A 14543-nucleotide genomic window follows, 5' to 3' on the forward strand; every position below is an offset into this window, starting at 1 on the left:
ATTTAGTCTTTGCGAGGCTTGTTTCATTGAACTTTCCTCATGGTAAGTGTTTAGACATTTCAAGTATGTGCCTGCTGGAGGTCAGCCAGTGTCAGTTGGGGGGCTGTTCCATGTCCCGTTTGAGAACCATGTCTTTGAACAGGCCGGGGTGAGTAGTGCAGGGCGCAAGAGCAGGTCCTGGGACAGAGAGGTAAACACAGCTGTGTGGACATGACCATCTAAGGGAGGGCTGCACGCTCATCTGTTTGTGTTCACTTCAGCAGAAAGCATAAGAGCTCTCATACGTCTTGTTTTGCTTTGCATTTTTGAATGAAATGATTGACGTGTGGTCCTTTATTTGACACAGTACGGTATTTCACACTTGCCCAGCTTGAGTATTATTTGATCATGTACACGATCATGTCATCCCTCCTGGGCATTTGTCCCCCCTGGACAAATCATCCTATTCGTCTTTTATTTGTCATTTCATTGCATTCATCCCCCGAATGTGTTTAATGCGTTTAACTGCATCCCCCTCTAGGTGTTTAAACGCACCTAAGTTACTCCTCCCTGCTGCACGGTGCACCTCCTCTGCATCCAATCAGCGCCCAGTCGAAATCAGCCCTCTTTAAACCCTCATGCAGTTAGCTTGTCTGTGCAGCGCCCCACCACCTCCTCATCTCCTCCTCAGCATCCCAGAAACTCGTCCCCCACACTACCCTCTTTGTCATCTTACCACCACCAATCTCCAGGCCCCGGGGGGACACAGCTCCTAATATACATCTAAAACCGTCACGCCCAAAATTGCAACGTCCTCTGCCAGGGTCTGAGCGCAAAATAACCCGTGTAATAAAGCTTTCTCAATGCTTATTCCTGTTTCTGCCGAAGTCTCTCCAGGGTGAATTCCATTTTGCTCATGAGAACTCCAGGGTTGGAAAAATAACTAGACGTTTTTGGGAAGAGGGAAGCCTTGGTGTCACTGAAGAGATCGATATTGATGAAATTCAGAACTCCACACTGATGAGAATGCATTTGCAGACATATTTCCTTTGGTAGTTTATTATATATATATTTACAGTTGCATCCTGCTGTTATTTCTTGGCTAATGTTGCCAACCACAGATGCTGAAGTCCTAACAGACAGATGTTGGACGCCGCAGCTTAGCACCTTCCTGTTGTGTTTACCAGACCATGCTGTTCTTGCTCTGACTCGTCTCATGAGCTCCTCTCTGTGGGTGGCTTGTTCTGCATCTTGTCCAAAACCATGTATCTCCCCCTATCCTGTACATTATAGCCAAATTAGGCAGAAATTGCTGCAGCTCCACAAACAGGCCAGCGCGCCATATGGAATAAACATTTGTAATTATTCAGCCACACATGATATTACTTTATATGAGCTAGGAGCGCTGATGATTGAAACCTGGCGTGAAATCTGGTCTGAGGTATTTTCCAAAAAAATACATTCAGTTGGCCTGTTTTAATCCTTATGATTCCAAGTATAACAACAGTCAAGTGAGGCAATTTGTCAAAAGAGATCAGTAGGAATTTATTATTTGCATTTTAAATACATGTACAGCTCAGCTCTGTGAATCAACCATCAAAGACAGTCATGAACAAGTGAAATCCAATTGAACCAGAAAGCGACAGCGTACACATTGATAACGATACCTGAATCTGTGCTTAGTAGCATTTCGTGACAATTTTTGACCAAAATTACATGTCCACACCTCAATGACGTAAAATGGAAAAAGTGAAAATACTATCCCTACACGGCTTATTGACTTTAAACTGTTTGAACAGGGAATGCGTCTACTGTATTTTGTCCATTCACACCACACACGTTTTAAAAATAAATCTTGAATCTTTGTCTTGGCCATATAGTTTCTTAAATGTCAGCGTGGTGTGTGATGGACGTGAATGATGACCAAGACTCATGCATTTCTAAATGAAAACATACGAGTGTGGACACAGCCTATATAGAGTTGTAAATGGCCTGTCCAAAGACCATGTTTTTGAACTACAGCTTTAGTTGATATAAATATGGGAACAAAAAATACTGTGTACGCCTCTCAATCGGGGGTGGTGGGTTGTGGGAAAAGTAGGCATAGTCTTATTACAATTGTCAGTTACCAGACAATTGTCACATTAACACAAACACTCAAACATTCCTAGGTGAAGATCAAAAATCGTAGGATACTAACTAGTAAAATATATATGAAATACTGAACTGGTAAATCAGTGTACATTCATTGACTTTTCTTGTTGTCTTGTGTGTTACATTTGACCAAAAACTCACTTAAATTCACTGTGATTTTGACCACTTTGAGCCCATAAGTCTACATTTGTTCTTTATTGTGCTGAGATGAACTTCACAGTTGATGGTGTTAGTTTACAAACCAATTCAAAAGATTTTTGGAAGCACTATTTTCCAAAGACACAGAGGTGACATTTAGTCCCTGAAAAACAGAGGGTGAAACAAGAGCTGAAGACGCCACAAATCATCTGTTGGAGAATTTGACAAACAATTTCTAGTACATAAAATCATACAGAATCCATCTTTGTATAAATAGGGATCAAAACATATTTTTCTGTCACTCACACAAGAACAAGAACACTTTAAAAATTGAATATTTTACATATAGTACATAGCAGAGGCTTCATACATACTCAAATGCATATTAGCAATTACACAATTCTCTCTGTGCGAAATACTGCTGTTTTGAGATCTGATACTTTCATATAAAAATATATAAAAAATAAAGTAAAAATACACGTCCTCTGTGGTGATAAGGGGCACATTAGTCGTCACTGATGTTGAAGCTTGGCAATGTGTATCATTATGAACAAATTGTTCAAATACTGTTCACTGTAATGTCAGAGCAGTGTTCAAAAGCAGCCACGAGATAAGGTAGAAGCTGTAACATGTCCAAAAGAGAGGAGATGTTCTCTCTGGCCAGCCAGTGAGGTAAAACATGGAAACTACATTATCTACAGCTAAGGGATCTCTGACTGTCCAACATGGAAAGTGCATCCTTCACGTTGTCTGTTCAGTTCAGCAGACCTGCGTCACAACTAACATGGGCTCACAGACTGGTCCGGTCAGCCTACACGCCCCTGTTGTAGTCCATTAACACGGAAAGAGAAATACTGTCGAGTTTATACCAACAAAAAAGGCAGTCTTTGAAATGCCTCGATCTGGGCACATGGCACAAAAGTTCCTTCATTAACAGCTTTAGTCCATTATACTCCATACATTCCAATGAAACTTGAAAAATGTCAGCTGTGTGCGACCTTTCCAAAAGTTCCAATTAAATAATATACATACAGTTCTTTACAATTTCGTCTTGAGATCGAGTAGACTGCCAACAGTCGTTAAGAGGAGGCTGCATGTCTTCCATAGACATGGATTCTCAATAGGCACTCCAGGTTTTAAGGTTTTTCCAAACGCAAATGTTGCCTGTAGTTATGTCCGGCCTAAGACCCATAGCTGGGACAGTTTGGGAACTTTGCACCAAGTTTTTTCATAGTCCATTCGTCACGTATAGAGCTTCCATACATTCCAAAGTTGTGAAAGAGGCAAAAGCTCCTACTGTGCAGTCTGTCTAAAAGTACACTTTAAATACAAACACTTCAAAAATCCTTCATATTCTCATCTCGTGGTCCGGACTCTGGTCCATTGAGGGCTCCCTGGTGCTGATCATAGATGCTGATGGCCCTTGGTTGACCCCGAAAGGGGAAACGGCTGGGGATCTTGCAGCCAATGGGGATAAGGACGGGGAGAAGCTTGGAGACATGGCCGCCGATGATATTGACCCCTCGTGGCTGATGGGAGACCGTCGTAGAGATGCTAAATGTGGGAACGTTCGACCAATCACAGGGACTTTTGGAGGAACTGACATGGCCCCAGGATGAGCCACTGATGTTATAAGTGGTGGAGGGTCAATTCTTGATTTAGTATCTATTTTGGGTTTAGGTTGGAAAGGTGGGCGTGGATTTTGCGTTTGCTGAGCGGTTTCGTCCTTGAGCCTAGCGATTTCTGTAAAAACATTAGCCAAAGGTTGGAACTGCGGACACCAATTGAGAAGGTAGTCCCAGTTGTAGCTTCCTCTTAGCTCCTCATCACTAGCGACTATAGCGGTAAGAGACCCATCCACTGAAGGTTTGCCGTCTTCTGGAAAGGCGTAATCCTTTGGGAGAGAGATGTTGAGTCCACGTCCCACACCGAGATACCCTCCTCCTTCATCTCTGTACACAGGCACCTGTCCTGAAAGCAGTGTCCCACTAAGGCTACCTCCAAGTTTCTTCCCCTTGAACCATGTGCTACCTTCTAAACTGGAAGGCTCGCAGGAGATGTCGGATAACTGATCTGCATCTTGTTGGATACCGGAATCTGGACCTCGTGCCGAGATGTGCTCTTGCATGGATGAAGTTATGGAAGCCACTCTTGGGTATTCGTTTATCATTCTTATTTCGTCGTCTTCTGCTGCTTCGGCTGAACCTCGGCCGCTAGAATGAGAGGGATCAAGTGAACCTCCTCTAGGGTATGGGCCGCCTCCTGCCCCGCTTTGGTCAGCAACGTATCCCGGCAAGGTTTGATGATAAATTCTTTCCCCCGGCCCGGAGCTGCATTCGTCAAGCTTTTGCATGGCAGTCCCAGATGCCACGTTTCGGTTTCCCGTTTCCTGTTCTTTCTTTCTTCTCCTGGATTTCACCAAGAAAACAATGACCGCCATGACCACTAGTAAAACTATGAATCCAAGAGAAACAGCAATGATGATTATTAGCAAAATGTTGACGTCAGGTGCGAGGCCAAAGTTCGTATTGCTGACATCAATGGCAACCTGGGCGGATGTAGTCCTGGAGGAATCTAGAGGGCTGTGAGCTTTTACGTCTAGATTGATGAGCCTAGCTTCTCGTTTATTCCGACCCGAACCAGCATTGCTGCTAGCGCTACCAGTACTGTCCAACTTTAAGAAGATCACCCCGGTGGTTTTATTGACATCAAAATAAGGTGAGCTGGTGGGTAACGAGTACAAAACGATCCCGTCAACTCCTCCGTCTTCATCGTTGGCCTGGACCTGCCCAATGCTCTGCCCTATCTTAGCTCCTTCTGGGACCTCAAATGCGAACTCTGTCGACGAGAAAAGTGGGTCGTACTCGTCTTCGCCAGTAACAAAAACTTGTACGGTCACAGTGGCAGAGTGGTTACCCGTGTCAACAGCTAACGCCACAAAGTTGAACGAGTTGATCTTTTCGAAATCAAACGACATTTTGCTCCTGATTTCTCCTGTACTTTGGTCCACTATGAAGCTGTCTCTGCCCACTCCAGCTCGCTCGATCATGAAGTATTTAAGATGGCCGTACACGCCGGTGTCATGGTCTATGGCGTGGAGGACGGTCACTGCGGAGTTGGCTGGTTGGTTCTCCCTGATGCTGGCTGTGAGGACCTCCACAGGGAAATACGGGTGATTGTCATTCACGTCTTTCACTTCAATAGTGATGGGGGCCAAGGCAAAGTGTCCCTGTCCGTCTGAGGCCTGAACAATGACAATGTGAGTGGATTGGTGTTCACGATCGAGTGTCCGCTGAAGTCGTAGAGCTCCGGTCCATTGATCCACGGTAAACAGGTTCACCTCATCCCCAGAGCTGATGGTGTACTGGATCTGAGCATTGGGAGTGGAGTCCGGATCTGTCAAGAAAAATACAGTAATTGTTTAAATACTTACACCCCAATTAACTACTAGACTTGGTTTTTAGTTACATAGTTTGTAAGATATTTAATTTTCAAAAGTAAGAATGGTGTAGTATCTGTAGATGTGTGCGCCTGTGTTGAAAACATTACAGTTTATTTTGGTAAAAGCTCCCTGGTAGTTAAGCTTTTCAGTTCAAATCAGAATGCCAAAACACTGTAAAATGTTTTCCTCTATGATAAGTTATGTGTTATGTGTAACAGGAATAGAGCTAAAACAGTTGGCAAAACCTCCAGTTCAACATATCATAGCCAGGGTGAAAAAAAAAGACATTGCAAACCACATGCTGAGAAAAAGACAAAATGCACAAAAGTACATTTGAATCATGTACAACTCTCCAGGAGACAATGAAATCCTGTAAATCTAATAGTAAGCTGGCGTAAGTTTGGTGTCTTATGCTGAACTAAACCTTGATTCACCTTTGCCAGTAAGATTAATATTAGTTTTGCTCACCTGTTGCGGTCAGCCGTATGATCTCGGTGCCAGCGGCTGCTCCTTCGCTCAGCGCCACGGTGTAGTCCGCTCTGCTGAAGACCGGCGGGTTATCGTTCACATCCCCGATGGCTATCACGGCCGCCACACTCGAACTCCTCTGAGGGACCCCGCGATCCGAAACCACCACTGTCAGATTGTAAAGCGGTCTCGTTTCGAAATCCAGTCCCTCGGCCAATAACAGTGTCCCGACAGTCTGGAAGCCCCGCCCCTCCAGGAAGCGAACACTGCTCTCGATCTGGAAGGCGTTTCCGTCATTCCCGTTGGCGATGGCAAAGTCGAAGCCGCAGTTTTCTCGGGAGAGGTCGCTGTCAAAGGCTTCAAAGGTCAAAACGGTGGATCCCGGGACGCTGTCCTCGGACACGGTGGCTCTGCAGAGGAATGGAAATGATTTAAAGCTGACGGCTCTCGAGGTGACAGCATAATACAGCGGGAAATACATGGATGAATTCATTTTTGGCTGACCTGTACTCAGACTGGTGGAACAATGGAGCATTATCATTGACGTCAGAGATCTGGACTTGGACCGTCGTGAGAGAAGACAGTGAAGGGGAGCCGCCATCGCGAGCTTCAATCACAATATTGACGGAGGGACGTTCAGGGTCGAACTCGGCTCTCTGATTGATGAACAATGTCCCTGTGTTTAACGAGAACAACCGAGTCACTCAACCGTGGCTATGTTGGTTTACCGGATAAAACAATGCCATATGCAAGAAATATATTAGTACATTGTATTCAAAATATCTGGGGATATTTGGGGGCCAACCAAAGGTGGACAATTACACAGAAAAAAAAATATTACTAGAGTTGGGACCAGATTTGTGTAATAAGACCTTGCAAGATGAAACTGAGAGAATGATCATGTGAGCTTTGTGTTCCTCATGTGTTTACAAAAAGAAGGCGCAGGTGAGTTAAGCACTTCTACAATGACAGCAAGAAATATATAATACATGTGTGGCCGAAATCTTCAACTGAACTGAAGAAGTATTATATATGTTGTATGTCAAAATCTCATCTGATCTCGTTCTTGGGACCCAATCTTGTGTCTCATCCCTACAAATAATTAACAAAAGAAAATTAAAAATGATCTAACAATGGGACACTTTGCTTTTCAATATAAGAAAATAGGGTAAGAGAGTAATTTTACATAACTATGGGTCACTTGCAATACATTACTTGAATGATAGGTTTGCCTTTGCGCAGCCATGACACAGCTAAAATATTCATCTGAACTGTCATAGAGTATCATGTCCCGTGTACCGTTATTGGGGTCGATGTAGAAGCCCTCCTGTGTGGATGACATGACTCTGTAGGTGATCCGCCCGTTGTCCCCCGAGTCTCTGTCAGTGGCTGTTACAGTGACGACTGCACTTCCTGCTGCGGTGTGCTCGGGCAATGTCACCTGAGGAGGGAAGATATTAATGTTTTAGCATCACAATACGATAGGCCTAATTTATGAGAGAATAAACCGAGACGTTACACAATTTTAAGCCTGGTTAACTTCAGTTGTTTAGATATTTTGATTGGATTAATTCAGTGGGCTACACACATGACGACAATACAAACCGATTGCAAAAAATATACATAAAATGTCTATGTTGTCTTCTGCTTTTGGCCTGATGTCCTGACAAAGACTTGGTTTTGTCCTGTTCCAGTCTCGGTTTAGTTCTTAGTTCTTTAGTTTTTATGTGGTGTGTGCAGGGTTGCCAGACTTCAGGGACCAAACCAGCACAAGAGTGTGAAAAGCGTGTGAAAAGCGTGTGAAAGCGTGCGAAAAAGCTCCAACTATTTGCAGAGCTTCTCTTTCTCGTGCACAAATAGAAGCTCCACAGAGCCGATGGCTTTGGGGATGAAGATTTTCCACTGACATTCAAGCCTTTTATCTGGAAATATTCTAAAATGAACGCAATATACACAGAAAAGAGCATCTGATAATATGTATCACCCACGGTAGTGACTAAAGTTAAAGCCCAAATGTTCTTGGTTTGGATGTTGATATATCTTTTTATTATTTAAGTACCTATTCCATACAAAAGTGAATTGGCACTGGCCTAAATATTTTGTATATAAGTCTGAATTATATTAAAATTTCAAATGGCTGGATGATTACCTGATACAGATCATTGGTAAACGTTGGCGCATTGTCGTTGATGTCCTCCACGAGTATGGTGATGTTGGCCTCGGTGTCATGGCGACTGTCCGAGGCTCTGACCGTCAGTGTGTACCAGGTTTTCTCCTCAAAGTCCAGAGGAGCCGTGAGTGACACGCTGCCACTGAAGCGGTGGATCCCGAACCGCCCCATCGCTGCGGGCTCCAGTCTGAGAGAGTAGGACAGGGCCGGGCTGGAGTCTACGTCGTTACCCGTTACCAAGGTGATCTCCGTGCCGATCAGGGTGTCTGGGGAACAGAGCGAAGGTGAGTTAATGCGGTTTTATAATATCTGACTGGGGCAATTTGCTTTTGAATGTGGATTATGATGGACCTGGATCAGTTTTTAAGTAGTTTGATTTGTTAATTGTTTCTAGTATTTTCAGTTAAGTTGAAGTATTTATTTTATTTTATTTGTGGATGTGGAATGCCTGAATGGTAACTTTGACATGACATTAAAACAATAGTAGGCTACATCTCCCCAAAGATTTATATAGGTAAAACTGAATGGTTTAGAAACAAAAGTAGCCTCAAGTTTATCAGGAAACTCTATTTATCTCTATATTGTAGGAATGTCTGTTTGAAAAATACTTACTTTACAATATGTTTATCATGTTAATTATGTATAAGCTTTATATCTACCTATTTTGTTGAACATAGATAAAAAGAAAACAAATGAATTTCCCTTGTGGCTTTAGAATATGAATAATTTGCCTCCAAAATAAAATGAGAAACAGTTTATAAGTTATATTCCTGCACTTACTTTCAGGGATGCGTATTTCCTTGGGCAGGGGAATGGTGGGACTGTTGTCGTTTTGGTCGACTATAATCACTGTCAGTGTGGCTGAACCGGCCAACTGCGGAGACCCTCTGTCCGTGGCTGTGACCACCAACCTGTGGAAAGAAAGCAAAATAAAAAGCTATCCATCCATCTGTCTTGAGCATCTGGTTTGCAGGTATTCTCGGCCTCTGTCTTCCGCAGATTATGTCCATTTCCTCGCCGGCTATTTCAACAAGCTCTGTCTGACCGAGTATGATTTATAATGTGCTAAATCAAACTTTTCCCGTCAATAGATGAACTCTGTGATATAAAAGACTTCACATCATGGCACGCCTCATTGTAAAGAAACATAAAGCACACTATGCGGGTGTATTTCTGCTGCGGATCTGTCCTCACTTGGTCTGGTTGAAGATCTCGCGGTCCATGATGGCTGCCGTGGTGATGGTTCCTGTCGTGGGGTCGATTTTAAACAGTCCGACGTTTTGACCTGCCGACTGGAAAGAGTAGGTCACCTGACCGTTAGAGCCCTGGTCCACGTCCTCGGCCACCACCTGGAGACCAAACACGGGAGGATTTCTGTCATTGAATCTTCATTTTATACATCATACACAATATAACAGAAGTATAAAAAGTAAAGCAAACTACATCTCCTGTTTATTCGTCTGATTAAAAGAAAACTGAATGTAGTAACCTTTCATGGATATTCTGACAGATGTGCGTTCAATAAATTAAGCAAGTACAAAAAAGTTACAATTTCAACATTTAGACATGTGCTTCTTCAGTTTCACTATAATCAGTGTAGTTTTATAATACCATTCTAAGGTTGTCAAATCAAATCGGCAAATCAATTGTCTCAGTTTACGTTTGCTTGAGCCAGAGCGAGAAAAACATTTGAGAAATATTTGAAAAGTATCCCAATACCAATATTCAGACGATAGTGTGCCAACCCAACAGAAATATGTTAAAACATGTCTTTAAACGCATGAGTTGAGGTTTAATTATCAGACAAATATCACATAATACCTTTATTTGAAAGTTTAGAACATTCAGCTCTTGTTGTAGCTTTTTTACTATAAACAATATACTCGATATTCCAAATGTAGATGGATAGATAATGTTGATGGCAAATAATTCCCCCCGTCTAACTCGCCTGTATAATGGGCTGCTCGTATCCGTGGGCCTCTCTCAGGTAGGCCACATAGTTCTGCAGCTGGAAGCGGGGCAGGTTGTCGTTGACGTCTTGCAGGATCAGATTTATGGCCATGAAGGTTGTGGAGGTGACCGTTTCCGCCTTCACCACGAGACGCAGCCGGGGAGAGTCCTCAAAGTCCAGGCCTTGAGAGCTCTCCACTGTGATGTCACCTGGAAGAGGAACCCGTCATTTTAAAGAAGGGTCAAATATGTAGAGAGACATAAGTAATTGAGAACTTACCACTTGAGGAGCTGATTATAAAGGACTGCTTTCGGTTTCCGCTGAAGAGGCTGTAGCTGATGTCTCTATTCGTCCCGTCTGGGTGTTGAGCCACAGCCTGGAACACTGCAGTGCCTGAAACATGGATTAGAGTATATTTAAATTATATGTTTTTTTGACATAATATGATATATAGGGATGTAATGAAATGCCGTACAATATTACCATATTGTGGAGAGGTTAACAAAATTGTAGAGATACTACTTTTTCCTTTAAACATACTTTGACTAGCCTTTAAGTCAATAATTAACTTGTAAAAGTGCTCAATAACAGTTATGTCACTCATGTTGTCTGCACTGAAATGTAGCATCAGTAGTTTTGCATTAGGCAAAGAAGCGTGTAATTCGATATATTGTTTTATTATTATTATTATTATTATTATTATTATTATTATTATTATTATTATTATTATATTATTATTGTGAGACTTCTGATGATTTAATATCATGATATTTCAGTCATTGCTTGATGTATGTTTACTGTAACAACTATGAAACATGCAATTATATCGTTAAATTGATTAACTTAATAATTACTGAAATGTGGGGCATTAATTAATTAACTTGATTAATTATGGCTGTGGAATTCCATTATATAATTTAAAAATATAAAAATGCATTATTCATCATGAAATGTATGGAAAGGTATACATTCACTTGTTATTCATGACTATTATTATTTGTTTGTTTGGTTGTATGGTCTAGTTTTATTATCACCAATAAAAATATGGAACAGTTCAATTTTTTTCATAAAAAAAAAAAGAAAAAATCAAACCTCTAGCAGCGTTTTCTTGTATGTTGACATCTCTGGCGTTCCTGGAGAAGCGAATGCCACTGTACTGCACCTCCTTCACAAAGATGACCACCACGCCTTGAGCCGACTGGGCCGGGCTGCCCTGGTCCATGGCCTCCACGATGAGCGTCCTCTGGGCCTGGGTCAGAGCTGTGAGTGGCTCTGTGGCCTGGATCTCCCCAGTCAGAGAGTTGATGCTGAAGCCTTTGACGGGAGTGGCAAACCGGTAAAACACAGAACCGTTGGCTCCAAAGTCCTTGTCCTCGGCTTTCATTGTGGCCAAAACGCGCTGGCTACGTTTACTAGAGGCTTCTATGATGAGCGGATCCTGGAGGAAAAACGGGGCGTTGTCGTTGACGTCCGTGATTGCGACTATAACCTGGAAATAAAGGGAAAATGGGAATATATTTAGGATCTGTTTTGTTGTCAATTGGAAGGGTTCAATAACAGGCATTTTCCAAGTATGGATGACATTCTGAGGTCTTTTTTAAATGGTTAATGGTATAAATGGTGCTATTTTTCCATCACTCTGACACCCATGGATAGGCAAAACATTGTGACTACTGGCATAAGTAAAAACGCAACTGTTGGTGGGTGGAATTTACTGGATGAAGAAACAAGTGAACATTTTGTTTTCAAAGTGAATGTCTTTGCAACAGGAGAACATTGGCAAGAATAAAGATTTAAGTGAGTTTGACATGGGTGAAACTGTGATCGATTGACAAGCAGACTCCAGCTGCTCTTGTGGGTTTCTCTCTACTGCAGTCCAAGACACATTTCAGATTTAAAAAATGGTTTAAACTTATAGTGCATTGTGGGTATAGTCTCATATTATGCATGTGTGGTCACTGTGCAAAGTTGAATACGTGAATATAGATATCATTTCCCATGTTTTACCTGAGCTGAGTTGTTCCTGGGCTCGGCCGGTGAAAGGTCCACAGCGAGCACCTGGAAAGTGTACGTGGTCACTTTCTCTCTGTCCAGCGGGGCAGATGTGATGATATGTCCCGTGTTTTCATCCACAGTGAACGCACCGTGTGCCTCTTTGCTCAGGAAGTACAAGACTTTTCCATTAAACGCTTCATCCTTATCGGTGGCTTTGACCTGGAAATGAGAAGAACATCATAATATTGCTTTATTAATATGAATACGAGGTGAGTCATTAGTTACTGTAATGAATGACTACAATAATTGGCAACAAATCCAACGTTCAATGTGGCTTCATCATCTTTCCTATTGTGTGATCCTGTTGCTGCGACAATGAAATACAATACAATTTTAAAAAGCAAAGTATGTTCTTTTATAGATGTGTTTAGAAATAAAATAAAAATATCCAGAGGGTTTTATTGGACGGGACAAAATGTAAGCATGAGTGTGTAGCGTGTGAAGAGACTTTAAAAGTACTGTATTTAAAAATGTGGAGAACAAAACTAGTTAATTTTAAGTTTGCAGTGGTCCAAAGCTATTCCACACTTCCTTAATGCATTTAAACTTCCTAAATATTTACTGTGATGAGTTTGAAAACGCTTTTCACAACGTTCAGAGGCCAGAGCAGAGTTTTGCCATTATGCTACTGCTAAAAACAACTAGCATGCTAACAGTGCACTTCCCGGTGACGCGGTGGATAAAATGCTTTACAATTGTTTGCAGAGAGCACATAGCGTTTCATTTTGACCATTCCAATCTGTCTTTACTGGAGCACAGATCGGGGCATTTGTATTTGATTGAGCTCCATTGTTCTTAATGCAATTTGGTCACTTTTATGACTTGCGGTTGTCGATCCTTATGCAGCAGTACCTCCAAAACTGGTGTTCCCACTGTCGCATCCTCGGACACCTCCACCGTGTAGCTGCTCCGCCCAAACACGGGGCTGTTGTCGTTGACGTCCAGCACTCGCACGTTGACCGTGACCGTAGTGCTCTGAGCGGGGCTGCCCTTGTCTGTAGCCACCACCTCCAGGTTGTACTCGGCGGTGGTTTCTCTGTCCAGGGCCTGGGACGTGGACAGAGCTCCTGTGCTGGCGTGGAGCTGGAAATCTCCATCTGGATCTCCACCTGAGGCCAAGGGGGAAAAAAAGACTGAGAATTACAAGATGTTTTTGTAAAATGAGTGATGAAAGATGGAAGAAAGGGGGATAAGTAGGCAATGCCAACTCTGCACATGTGGCTGAATTGACTCCAGACCCACTGTTGTTGAGCGTTTGTAAAGAAAAGCCAATGAAGTGAGAAGGCCGTATCAGAGTACAACATTATACATCAGACTGCAATAAGCACAGAGCTCTGCCAAGGCCCGGACTAAAACACAAACATCTTTTATAGTAGAAGATGTGTGTTCTCAAATCTTTCGGATTGAACCCTAAAACTCCCTCACGATGGTAAAAGTAGTTCTTAAGATCTGTCAACATCCTACAATATTATAAAAAAAATACAGAATAACTTCAACAAATTGAAATTAATCATTTTGTTCATGGCCTATAACCATATTTTTTCATACCATTAGTGCCAGTATGTCAACTTAAACCTTCGCACAGTTCTTACAAAGGACTCTTTTTTTTGACGACATTTGTATATAAGTATGTAAATGCTGTTTACCCGTGATCCTGTACTCCAGTTCTCCATTGAGGCCCAGGTCGGGATCTGTAGCTTTGAGCATACACAGTTCCACAGGAGGCTGGTTCTCGGGCACTTCCAGACCGTACCACAGCTTTGCAAAAACCGGGGCATTATCGTTCACGTCCTGCACCTCCACACGGACCACCGCCTTGGCAAAGTTCGATGGCATCCCTCCATCCCTGGCATAAACTGAGAAGACAATGGACAAAACGTGTTATGTACATATTGAGAATAAAATAGTCTTGCATGCAGAACGTCCCACGGTTATGGCATTATCAAAATTAATAATACAATTTCAATTCAATTATCATCAACAAATGTATGTTTGAGCAACTGTGTCCAAGTATTTTCCCTTGTAAATCCATAGTTTGTCTAAAGAACCTGACCTGTCAGAGTGTAGAGGTCGTGGTGCTCCCGGTCCAGCTCTCTGGTGGTGGTGATGACTCCGGTCACAGGGTTAATCAGGAAGCCCTCCTCGGTCACCCCTCCGTACGTCACATGACCATTAGAGCCTGCGTT

At 42.5% G+C, this 14543-nt stretch overlaps 1 protein-coding gene across 1 annotated transcript in view; it reads right to left on the minus strand.

Annotated features, from left to right (window-relative positions):
* Positions 1 to 1499: 1499 nt before the first annotated feature.
* Positions 1500 to 14543, minus strand: part of dchs1b (dachsous cadherin-related 1b) — an 89689-nt gene continuing 76645 nt past the window's right edge. The window contains exons 16-29 of the mRNA XM_072445937.1: positions 14411 to 14536; positions 14004 to 14213; positions 13210 to 13466; positions 12310 to 12516; positions 11395 to 11791; positions 10582 to 10695; positions 10300 to 10511; positions 9546 to 9700; positions 9132 to 9262; positions 8331 to 8617; positions 7481 to 7622; positions 6686 to 6857; positions 6182 to 6591; positions 1500 to 5667 (exon numbers count right to left, since the gene is read on the minus strand). Of these exons, the coding sequence (XP_072302038.1) occupies positions 3620 to 5667; positions 6182 to 6591; positions 6686 to 6857; positions 7481 to 7622; positions 8331 to 8617; positions 9132 to 9262; positions 9546 to 9700; positions 10300 to 10511; positions 10582 to 10695; positions 11395 to 11791; positions 12310 to 12516; positions 13210 to 13466; positions 14004 to 14213; positions 14411 to 14536 (4868 nt within the window). The 3' untranslated portion in view covers positions 1500 to 3619. The remainder of the gene's footprint in view (positions 5668 to 6181; positions 6592 to 6685; positions 6858 to 7480; positions 7623 to 8330; positions 8618 to 9131; positions 9263 to 9545; positions 9701 to 10299; positions 10512 to 10581; positions 10696 to 11394; positions 11792 to 12309; positions 12517 to 13209; positions 13467 to 14003; positions 14214 to 14410; positions 14537 to 14543) is intronic.

Source organism: Eucyclogobius newberryi, unplaced genomic scaffold, assembly GCF_026437365.1.
Source record: "Eucyclogobius newberryi isolate DKJ021-1_F unplaced genomic scaffold, fEucNew1.0.hap1 SCAF_15, whole genome shotgun sequence".
Lineage (NCBI taxonomy): Eukaryota > Metazoa > Chordata > Actinopteri > Gobiiformes > Gobiidae > Eucyclogobius > Eucyclogobius newberryi.